At 31.2% G+C, this 12702-nt stretch overlaps 1 protein-coding gene across 1 annotated transcript; it reads right to left on the bottom strand.

Moving 5' to 3' along the window:
- Positions 1–1654: 1654 nt before the first annotated feature.
- Positions 1655–10805, bottom strand: LOC123221077. The gene is made up of 9 exons (XM_044643756.1): positions 10675–10805; positions 8377–9437; positions 6326–6968; positions 6155–6238; positions 4562–4756; positions 3511–3608; positions 2281–2377; positions 2038–2136; positions 1655–1953 (listed from the first exon to the last, which is right to left on the bottom strand). Exons 2-9 carry the CDS (start codon positions 9414–9416, stop codon positions 1891–1893), a joined length of 2319 nt encoding a protein of 772 aa, XP_044499691.1. The 5' UTR covers positions 9417–9437; positions 10675–10805; the 3' UTR covers positions 1655–1890.
- Between the last annotated feature and the right edge of the window lie 1897 nt (positions 10806–12702).

The following is a 12702-nucleotide window of genomic DNA, read 5'->3' as shown; positions in this document are numbered from 1 at the left end:
AATGATGTATACGCAAACCTAACAATGATGCTGCCCATGCGTAACTAACTTTCCGCTTGTTGCCTGAATATTATTAAATATTATTTAATACATATTTTCAAAGAGAATGTAAACTTCTTAAATATCAACGACAGAATTTTTATTGGCGTTTAAACGTTGTATTAATCATAAAGATCTTCTATTAAAATTAGAAGAATTTTAAAAATAAAGCTTATTTAATTTTTGCTTGTTATATGATTAATATTTAAAAAAATTACAATTGTGCATAATAATTTAATAAATTATTTAAAAATTATTAAATACAAATTATTATTATTATATTTAATTAAATATAATAAATAAATACTAAAATATTATTTTACTTAAATTTTTTATATATAATTTTTAAATATTACATTTTTTTAATATTAAGACGAAAATGATAATTAGATTACTTTTTATATTTAGGGTTGGATTCGAAATAAATTTATTCGAATTTAAAATGAGACCAAATACAAATATAAGATAAATGAACACAAACCCAAATATGAGTTAAAGAGTACTAAGAAAAACAAACTTAAACCTGGACAAAGGTATTCTCAATTTGTGAGGTAAGCATAGTTCACATTATTAAAAAAAAATTAGAAGAAACAATATCATCTAAGGAAACCAAGTCAAACATCTCATGTAAACTCAAGCTGTGTTTAATCTATCTACACGAATTTGAATCGAATATGAACTCTTAAATTAAGCAACAAGTCAAACACAAACTAGTGTTTTTTCATGTGTAACAAATCCGAGCCAAAAATAAATTTCATCTTATTCAGACTCGATTCGATTTAAATCTAACTTATATTACTTGTCACATTATTGTTAATAATAAAATATTTAAATAATAAAAAATATATTACTATAATAACCTTTACGTATTTTAATGGTAAATGATTACACATGGTTGTTGGTTTTGTCCAATTAAAGAAAACTTTTTACTTTCTCTCATTTTAGGCAATTGAAAGAAAAATCCTTCTATCCCAATCAACAAATTCATTTATCAATACATACTTTTTTAAGTATACAATTAAATACACGTGTATCATTATCTAAAAGACTTCTTAAAGTTGTGTTGTACTTTCTGAATTCACTCCCTTTCCTACCTTAGTGAGCAAATGACTAGAAATGATAATATGAAAGCATACTTACGAATGACAGTATTAATACCAGAAATGATAATATGAAAGCATACTTACGAATGACAGAATTAATACAAGTGAATAGCTAGGTCCAGGCATCAACATATTGCATTGCAGCTCAATGTAACTTTATGATGCATGCCTTTATTCTGTTGGTGTACAGATGAAGTTACGAAAACCAGATTGGCAACAATACAAACGACATGCCTGTGCATTTTGCACTTGCTTCCTGAATATCGGGATGAGCAAAATATATTTTTTCCAGAATAGCCATTCAACACCCATTCGAACAGAATGTCATAGCACTCTTGAATCAGACTCCAATCCAGATCACTTTTGTGACCAGCCTAGGCTTCTGGATCGACATCGTCTGTCCAAGATTGATCGAGCATTTGATCTAGGTAAGACCGGCACTTGGGTCAGTTCAACCCAATCTACCAGCTACACAGAAAATGCCACCAAGACAGATGTAGCAACCTCATCAATACCATCAAAAACTAAAATTCATGACTATTTAATATCACTATGTTTTGCAATTTTCCCCAGGACAGAAGTTACTGGAGAAATTACTTCAAAGATCAAACTAAAAGAAGTACTAGAATCACCCAAAAAGTTAAACCTTAAGCACTTTTTTTTTTTTTTTGTAGGAATTTAAGAATGCAAAAGGGAACATAACAATTATAACCTTTGGGTACACTTGTAAAAGAAATTCCCGAACTAATCAAGTTATCGATGACTTGCAAACTGGACAGGACGGTTTCCTGCTGAGCCATGGATCAATACACTGCCACAACAAATCAGAACAATAATATGTTTAATGATCTATGTTACTTGAAAGTACATGAAATTGTGGAGATGAGATTCTTACAGCTTTGTGAAATTTGTGCAAGCAAGGAAGGTGCCGTATGGTTTCTCCAATAGTTGGGGCATCAAGACAAATTGCACACGACTCTTCCAAATTTTCAGTCTGTGTTGACAAACACAGTGAAAGATAGAAATTAGCAAATAAATCTGATACCAGATGACTACTCAGATATCAGCCTTTAATAAAAGAAGAAAGACCGCCTAGTATTGAAATGGGTTTTCTAAACTCACATACAAGGAAAATTACCTGTACCGTGGACAGCGGCAAACTATTGATCTGACTGTCAGATGCACCATTTTGGTTATTATTGTCATCAAGGGCCAACAACATCTCATAATCATTCCTGCAAGAGAAAAAATGGAGGCAAGATAAACTTCAATATTTCACTTCTTTAACTATAAGAAAGGGGTTGACTATTCTATGCCAACTTTGTCCATATGTTTGCTATTTATTTTCCACTTTCAGTTTATAAAAGAATAAAACACATCTGAACAAGAAACCATGCAGCTTGAAAATGGCTACCCATACTTTTATGATCTGACATTATGGTGACTAAAAGGCATATTTTAAAGTTTTGGGCATTCATCGTTGAGCTTCATATATTATTACTTTGGTATTCACACCCTTTCTGTCATAACCAGAAGACAAACCAATGATTGATAGAAACAGCCAGATCACTTAGGAACACATGCATCTCTTACCTAAAAAGATAAAAACCATGGAAAAAGGGGCAATGGGATTGAAATTTCTAAAGAATTATATAGTAGTTCAGAATGCAAAAATAATATATAACAGTATAGCAGATGAAAACAAACAAGTTACATCTACAAAAAATAAGAATACACAATGTAACAGAACTCCAAAAAGTCTTTTTAACATCACCAAAATGTTGACCCTTGAACTACAAATAATTTTTTCTGACTTAAAGGAGCAACAGTTGGAAGCAATGCAGGGCAATCCTCCAACTCTCCTACACAATTTACAAGGTAAAGAAACCAATACCTTAGTGTTTTATAATTCTTCATAAGTTCAGAGCAAAACATAGTGCTACCCTAAAATCTAAATCAAGGTGCGTGTTCCTACACCAGTTCTTATCGAATCTCAACCAAATAATACCTAGTAAAATTGTTATTTTACATCAAATTCTGTCCTGACTCAGTCCAATATGCCCAAATGAACACCAAAATATGTAAACGCTCCTAGTTACCAATTCAAGATATCAGTATAAACAGTAGCAGATATGACCATATAATCCCTCTGAAGGATATTTTGAAAAACTTGTGAGAAATTTTACAAAAGACATTGTCATCCATTCAAATGAAAGTGATCTAGTAACGTATTCTTGGATTTGCACACCTCAGTAAAAAAGGTAATGAATTTTTATAATAGAGAAAAAAAACTCCATATATTTATAAAAATATCAACAAATGAAGTTGAGAGAATGCAAATTTATTAACAAATAGAAGAAGACATTACTCATTGAAATCACGCTGAAGTTGAGAGATGCGGCTGGCTGCTCCTCTATCTGTAAAATTCCCAACTGCAGCCTCCAATGCTTCCAACATGTCAATTCTCTGCACGAGAAATCAAAGTATCAGTTTTCACATTCGGCTCACCTAATGTTATGTAATGTGGTAAAACCTTATAAACTTATAAATCAACACACTTTCCCCTCATTCTCCAACAGACAATCCACTTTGGCCATAAGGTCAGCATACCCTAACTGATTGTCCACTTTGCAAAGTGGACAAGTATCATATTATTACAAAGCCTTGTAATCAGTATAACAAGTAGAAAGCAGCAGAAACTTGGTGAAAACTGAAAAGGTTCAATAACTACATGTATGTTACTAGCTCATAAAGGAATGAAAAATATAAAATGAGATCAGACAAAGATAGAAAAGAGCTACAGTCTGAACAAAGATATTTTTAATACCCCAACTTTTAGTATAGCTTCAACAATCACTGATAGGATTCAAGATGGTATTCACCACAAGGGTGTTCATAAAAAGCTATTTTTAAAAAAAATTCACCCCAAAATATTAGTATGCATACTTCAAAGCAGATAATTAAGATCTTTCAAACATGTCTAAAGAACTTACACTGACAACTATGATAAATTTTCAGAGAACTGAATTCACATCATAAGGACAGGCATCTAAGATTACATACTCCCAAAAAAAGAGCACCTACCCATTAAAACATGTTTTTCAGAAACCAATGTAACCAAGATTACCACTGTAGTTTTGGCTAATGCATACGATGCTTAGATTCATTCATTTATTACTCTTGCTGAGCTCATCTCTTTTAGCGTTAAATCTTCACATATCTCATTAAAACATTAAAGTGGCAATAAAACATTTATTCATCTGATCATATGCGCAAGTGACATTGAGTCCAACTTTACAATCAACTTCTCTTCTGTTTGCACTCCATCACATAGAATTGAGATGAGCGAAAAAGACAGCATAATTATAAATAAATAACACAAGCAAGGGACTGGGAAAAAATGGGAAAAGAAATTATACCATGTCTATGTCCATGTCCAAAGGAAACTGAAAATTCCTAGCTCTGGATGGTGCTGCACGAGGTCGATTGCTTAAACGACTCCTCAACTGTGCCACTCCATTAGAAGTGTGAACTCTGGCTCGAGTTGCCCTCCTATTTGAGGAATTCTGTAAGAGCCGTGACTGAGGCTGTCTATATGAATGGATTGGCGTTCTCTATATAAGAAGGCAAAATACATAAATGTCACATTATACTATAGAAAATTTACACAATTATCAGAACGTCAAGGTATAGTCTTCTGAAAAATAGAAAACAAAAGAAAATGGTACAACACTGAAGGAACATATTTACTTTTCCACAACAATTTTTTAAAATTACACAATTCAATATCGGTTGCATAGGATGTAAATCACAGAAGATTTGGGAGACAAGAGAGGATCTCCAGTCATAAAAATAAATTTAAAAGTCTCAGTTGAAATCTAACTTAGACCTGTTAAGCTACTTGTTTGGTTCTTAATTTTAGCTTCAAGGTAATTCTAGAATTTCTCAAATTTGCTCTCGACAGCATAGTCATGAGTCCAATTTTAGTTTGAGCTGTCTGATTCGTCTTCTACAAGCAGTATTTACTACCCTTTTCCCAGTTAACTGAAGATATACTGTGTCAATCTCTCAGAAGAATTTAAAGCTTTTGCTTAAAGATGTGATTGCCTTCTTTCATAGATGTGATATGTATACAATTATCTTCATTTTTCTGATTACGCAATCAGAATCAACTAAATAAGTTATTGATTTAACTGCAAACCCTTTGGGCAATGCCAAATAAAGATCCTATTCAAATACAAGCACATGAAAACTCAAAAAGATATTTTATTAGATTCCACAGAAACAATATAACATCTTTCTTTCTCTCTATCCAAAATACATAAAACATATCATATTATTATTAAAATGGAACCAACAAGAATCAGAAAGTAAAATAAGGGGGAAAGGCCTACTGAAATAACATAGATACTAAAATTAACCCCAAAGAAATCCATTCTGCCTGAATTTTTGAGATCACTATGTTCCATCTCTCAAAATAATCCATAGTTTATCATAAAATCAAAATGAGTGTCCCTTAACCATGCACTGTGTACCAAATAAGTATTGTATAAAGTATAGAAAGCTAGAAATGGTGGCATTACACAAAATTTTCACACCGGAATAACATTACATATGTTAAACATGTCACACCATAACAAATTTTTACCATGCTACTGTCTGGAACAAAAGAATAAATGCTTGCTTTCAAGGTACAAAATCAAGAGGTCCAGAGAAAAGTCACCTGTGCTACACCTCACAACCCATTTTATTAAATTTTAATCATAAATTTAGAAAATTCCTGATATTTGTCAAGTTTATTAATGGCTCTGTTAACAGCCATGGCAAAGATAAAAGAATCAAACAAAACACAGTTTTGTTATTTTTAGTATAGATGTCTGGAACTGTACCAGCCACAGGTTCATTACTACACAAAAACCACAATATTTCAAGAAAATCTAGTCATCCAGTCATTAATATGAATTAAATGCTCATTGTCATGTTATTAGCAACACAAAAATAAATTAACTTACAGGACGCAACGCATTGGGATTTTGATTAGAAAAAGGGAATACATCCTCCTCTTGCTGCAGCATTAGTGCTATGTGCTCATCAATCTGTTTGAAGTCAAGGAACATGAAAACCTAAAGCATCTAAAGGATTGAATCACACCAAAAAAGGCATCCCTAATTAGGGAGACATACCTCACCACCACCAAATAAAGGCAACTCATGGTACAATTGTTCTTGGAGTTCACGAGCCAACATCTCATCTGCTTCAAACTGTCTAGCTCTAGCATCTGAGTGATCATTGTCAGAGCAACCTATTTCTTGGGAATCACTTTGTCTCATCTCATTTGACAACACATCAATATCCAAAGTGCCCTGATGTTGATGAATCTGGCTTCTGGATGATCTTGCCATGGATGATTCACCAGAAGAACAAAGAAAAATAATTTCTGAGTCATCGGAAACTGTTCTAGAGCTTTCGGTTTGATTTCTTGAAGTTGATTCATGCTTTTTTTGCCTTTTAGTCAGAGTTTTAGCAACTCTATGTGGTTCACTCACTTGGATCGGCTCTGACACAAGCCCAGAAGCTGTTTCAGATGAAGTCTGATCTCCAGTTCCATAGTTTTTTCTACTCCAGTTATCCCTAATTTGTTGTTTAATCTCAGAGCACCCAACATCACCATTTCTCCTCAAGTGAGATCCAGTTGCATCACACTTTGGCTGGTCTACCTTCTTTGGCCAATAGCGTGTGCTTCTCCATCCCCCTAACCCTTCAAAGCATTCCAATGCATCTCCACTGGCTTGACCATTGCCATTGACTTCATTAATAGCTGCAGAACTGGTGCAGAAACAAAACATGCTTTAGGGTCTGGCACATAAGTTAAAGACAACTGGGCCACCATGCTTATTAGTAGCATCAGTATATACAGATATGAGCCATACTGTCTGAGATCACATATTTAATAAACTTTTCTGTTTACTATAGGTAATACTTTTTATGTGCCAAAATTTAAACAACTCCAACTAAAACGTTCATATCAAATAGTTTGGAAAAATAAACACAAACAAAATAAGAGAAAAACTAAATAAGCATAAAAAAGAGACTAAAAGAATTTAACAACATCACATCAAATTCTGTTTCTCTACACTTCTATTCTACGGCACCTCAAACCCTTCAAAATCTATGCTGATAAATAGATAACAAATAATAATCATAAAAGAGAAAAATAGTTTGACAATGCATAGTTGGACGCAGGATACCATGAACAACCCAGATAAGGAAGTGATCAAATGATGTATCAGTTTATTTATTAGTGAGGACTCAAGTTGATTAACACCATGAGCACAACAAATGGAATATTTCAGACAGGTTAGCAGGGACATGACCTTATATCATTTACATGCAAATACTAGGACCAGATCTGCTATACCAACACACAATTTGCACAGGCTCAGACTGCTTTGGAATCACATTAATAATTTAGTATTTATAGCGGTTCTTCATAGTTAATAGTGAAACAAGTCAATCGGCACATGAAGCCATAGCAAATTATCAGAAAAGAATTTAAAACTAATGCAAATGTGGTAAATAATATAACCACAGTTAATTGATTTAAAGGCTAATTACATTAACTCATCTACAACTCACAAAAGAATGACTGCTCTCAATATGAAAAGTTAGGTTCTCAAATTACACACACACACACACACACACAGAGGGAAATTCTCTAGTTAGGACTGTCCTAATATAATAATATCAAGACTGTGCTTGAATACCGCTGGATCGACTCATTGGACTGAAATGATATCAATTATAAGGTCTTGATAGTAAAAAATATTAAGATATCCAAATAACAGAAAAATTATATATAATATACATAGTGGTTCTCTAGTTAGTACTGTCTTGATATGATTATACGAGGACCATGCTTGAATACCATTGGATTCACTCATTGCACCGAAATGATATTTTTCATATAAAAATCCAAAGGTGATTATGAGAGTGTGTGTGTGTGCGCGCGCGCATGTATACATATGTATGAAAACAAATCCAATACAAACAATCCCCATTGAGGTGCCAAAAAGACACAAAGATAACTGAGAGCAGTCACTCAACCCTATAAAACTCTCAAATCAAGGATTATCAGCTCCATGTGTGTAAAACAAAATAGCAATCATGGAGAATAATAATAAAAAACAATCTTTCAATAAAAACAAAGACATCTAAAATAATGTACACACATTACCTGCCAGACAGTTGAATAATTTTTGGATTACGCTCCTTTAACGTTGAAGGATGGTTCATTATCCCTTTAGATCTATTAGAACTGTTGCCTTCAGCAACTATATCACTGATATCAATAATACCTGAACCACCAGAAACCACATCCCTAGTATGACCTTTTTCAGCGCCTTCAGAGCAATTTTGGGAACACTCAGCTAATTGTTTAGCCCTAACTTCAATATTATGTGGAGAGATACACCCATTTCTAACCAATTTTTTTTGCCCATTACATCTTGGTGACAGAAGAGAATGATGATATGTAGGCATTTGTTTTCTATGGCTATGTGGAGAACCATCAGAAAGATCAATCACTTTTCCATGATGAGTAACTGAGGCAGAACCATTGTTTGTATTATCCCCTATCTTTTCCTTCCCCTTACCAGAAACTCTGGATGTCTTAGGAACATTTAGGGGCCAATACAAAGAAACACCAGTGGCCACATTTTGACCTTCCCTTATCTCTTTAGAAGGAAGATCTTTCGATTTACCATGTGATAAAGCCATTTGGCATATTTTTTCATTCCCATTCTGTTCACTTAAATCTACCCTAGTATTATCTTCTCGAGGAGTTGATGATTTAGAAGGAAATTTCGAGCACAACAGTTTTCCCTCATTCATGTGTTGTGTGTTCCTGGTCTCATGCTTTGTTTTCTCATCTATTACCGTTCTCCGAAATAGAGAAACATTTCTGGAAGCATGAGGATTTTCAGATGGAGATAAAGTGATGGAGTTACTGCAATGCTCAATTTTATTAACATTGCTGGTATTTCTCAAAGGATGTATATGAAGTCTTCTATTTTGCCCATTTTCACTAACCAACCGGCTTCTAGGCCTTGGATGATTTAAACATCCTTCATCCACAAAATCAGGATTTCTCAAGTGTCCGGTTAAGGCAAACTTACTTTCTTTCCCAACAGAATCCCCAGCATTAATATTCCGAGTGGCTGATCTATCAGGAGTGTCAGGAATGTCTACTACCTGATCAAAATCCATGTGTTCCATATTCCTTTGCTTCAAATTTTCCTGGTTATGCACACTCAAAATTTAGCAACTGTTTGGCTAAAATGAAACTTAACAATCATGATAATTGCTATTAATAGAAAAGTGTTACACAAATTATTAACAAAATTAGAGATTTTTACCTTGGAAAGTATAAAAATGTTGAGTTTCCACAACATAAACCACACAAAGAAAAAATGCATTCACATTTCTCCAAATATAAGCTACTAGATGAAAAATAGTAAGCATTGAACAATCAAAATATGAACCAAAAGAATTACACATACATCAAAAAGTGATCCAGAAGGGCTTGAGGCTACTTTCAAGAAAGCTTACTATCAAAATTTATGCTGATCAGATACTGATACTTAAGAAAACTTAAAGCAATAACAAGAAGGAAAAGATAACCTATAAACAGATAAATTTTAAAATCCAAAGCAGAAAAAAACACGATCATAATGAAAAATTCAATAACAAGCACAGCTAATAACATAAACAAATTGAGAAGTGGTACTACTCAAGCTCATAATATTTAACTATAAATGAATGAACAAGGAATACCAAAACTGCATCCAAATTAATAAATATGATAAATGTACATAATGATAAGTAGAAACAACATCGCTAATATTAATAAGAAAACCCTAAGAATTAATTTAAATGCCCTAGAATGCCAATCAATGAAACAGCTGATAATCTAAACACGCAAAATTAACGATTAAACATAAATATTTAACGATAAAGAAGACATTTTGATCATGCAACTCACAAATAACATATACCCGGAAGATGAATTCACAATAAAATTCATAACTATATAACAAATCAAAATGACCGACAAAATAATTTTTTAAAAAAAAAAATCATACTTTAATGTGCAGCAACGATATTCGACATACCCATTTATACAATTCACTGAAATTTGAAAAAAAAAAAAAAATAAAATATATCATAATAATAACACAAAAGAATTTATGTCAAATCTCAATTAAAATCTAACGAAGTAGGCATAATATATATTTAAATTTAAATTATTTTGGATAACATGGAAAAAATAGAAAATATGTAAAATAAAAATATGCGCTTTCTTGCCGAGCATCAAAGGAAAGATCCCGATGAAAAATTCATCGAATAATAATAATTACAAGAAAGTTCAAAATCAAAATTCTGAATATTAAAAGCCAGAAATTTTTGGTTATACAATTAAATAAATAAAAAGAAAAAATTAGATAGATAAATAAATAAATAAAAGATAAATTACCAGATGTTGTTGGCGATTGAATTGAAGAGGAACGAAGGCAATGCCATACACTATCTACTCTTAATATGCTCTGCGTTCCGAGCTTTGCACCGATCGGCGATGGATTGGTCCGGGTCAGGTTTAGCGCATAGTGTTTGTTTATATCTCATTTTGTGGCAATCTTGGGCTAACTGTTTGGAGAAAAGCCCAACGTTCAAGGCCCAAAAGCCTCCATTTTCATTTTTTAGGAGTTTATGTATTAAAATTTGTGTAAACTTTTTCTATTATAACATTATAATAGTCTAATCATATATTAAAAACTTAATTTTATATATCATATATTGAATTTAAAAAGTATATAATTAACACATCATTATTTTGATAAATATCACAAACATCTTTAAAAATTTAAAATTTATTATATATATTGAACTATATTATCACTTTCTGTAAAAAGTATATTAATTCATATAAATAATATATATTATATCATATAATATGTTTATTGTATCATATTAATAATAATATATTTTATGATATGGATCGTTTTTCATCTATATTATATTGTATGATATATATTATGTACCATAAGATATCGATAACTATATACACTAAATTCAAGGTTTTCTAGGTTTATTCTGCTAATGTTTTCCATGAATTTAAATTATAATTAATCGTTTTTATATAAGGTATATTAGAAAATTGTGTGGTAAAAATGAGTTCTGAATTTTTTTTTCAAAAATATTATTTAAATATAAAATTAGAAAATGATTAAAGATATTATTTTAATTTAGGATAATTAATTAAAATGATACAATTAAAAAGTTCTTAAATTGACTAAATTTTTAAGAATTATTCGGATATGACTAACATATTAAACTATGACAAAATTAATCATAAATAAACAAGTTTAAAACTCATTTTCAACATTTGAAAATATGCACAATAAACTTAGAGTTAGATTCGAGTCAAATTGGTGTAAGTTCATTTGATAACTCAACTTGAATAAGCTTGAAATGAATTTAACTTAGATGAATTTGAGTTCAAGTTTAAAGGTTTTATATCATTGATCTTAGGAGTGTTCGATTCGCAAAGCTTATGAGCATGTAAAAACTCAATTTGAATAAGTTAAAATAATAATATTTTTATTAATATATATTAAAATATTATTATTTTAATCAATCTTAACTTAATTACAATACTGAGTTTAACTCAAGTTTGGTTTAGTGTTATAGTTAAACTTGAACTGAATTTAAACTAAGTTAATGTTCGTATATATACCTCAATATAACTGACTTACTTATTTAAAATCGAGATCATAATGCTAGAATTTGAGTAAGAGGGTGAATGTAAAATTTCAAAGCTTAAAGGGTGCGATTGTAACACTATTTTGTTGACATAAAGTTAGGGCTAAAATAGAAGAAGTGGAGACAAATTTTGGTATTAAATTAGAGTTTTGGTGATATCTTTAACGCCCAAAAATAAATTAATTTTGTGTAAGTCCCTAAATTATCGACAATTTTTAATTTTACCTTAGAATTGTGCTATTTTTTAAGACAATGCCCCAAATGGCATTATCTAAAATAATTTTTTTCAAAATAATTGTCTACATAAACTTTCATGTTAATTTATTTTGATCATAATCTATGTATGCATTAATTTAAGTTCTACTTTTATCATGATAAAAGTTATTAAATACTTGCATTGAATATGAAATTTAATAAATTATAATTCAAATATAAATATCAAACCAATTTTTAATTTTCAAATGTTATTCTTAAACGAATATACTACATGATTCTTAAATACTTATAATTAATTTTAAAGCCCAAACAACTATTTCCCACCCAAGGTTTGATGTTTTCTCAAAAGTCCTCTCTTTAACTATGGAAACACCAAATACCCATCCATGGCCGGTTAAATTTAACCAAACCCTAACGCCTGAAAATTTTATCTCTTTTTGCCCCCCTAAACTTTAAAAACTAAAAATTTTCCCCTAGCCTAAGTTTTAAAAAATTGTAGTTTCACCCTAGGGTTTGGTTTTGAAAT

Source organism: Mangifera indica, chromosome 7 (genome assembly GCF_011075055.1).
Source record: "Mangifera indica cultivar Alphonso chromosome 7, CATAS_Mindica_2.1, whole genome shotgun sequence".
NCBI classification, from domain to species: domain Eukaryota; kingdom Viridiplantae; phylum Streptophyta; class Magnoliopsida; order Sapindales; family Anacardiaceae; genus Mangifera; species Mangifera indica.
Note: the sequence above shows the minus strand (reverse complement) of the source record. Positions and strands in the feature narration are given on the sequence as shown.

Bases quoted from the DNA above. Each gene is read 5' to 3' on its own strand.
- LOC123221077 (XM_044643756.1), bottom strand. From the start codon at position 9,416: ATGGAACACATGGATTTTGATCAGGTAGTAGACATTCCTGACACTCCT. The intron at 6,969-8,376 runs GTAATGTGTGTA...TTTCTGCACCAG, and splicing joins ATTATTCAACTGTCTGGCAG to TTCTGCAGCTATTAATGAAG. The intron at 2,137-2,280 runs GTAATTTTCCTT...TTGTCAACACAG, and splicing joins TGCCGCTGTCCACGGTACAG to ACTGAAAATTTGGAAGAGTC.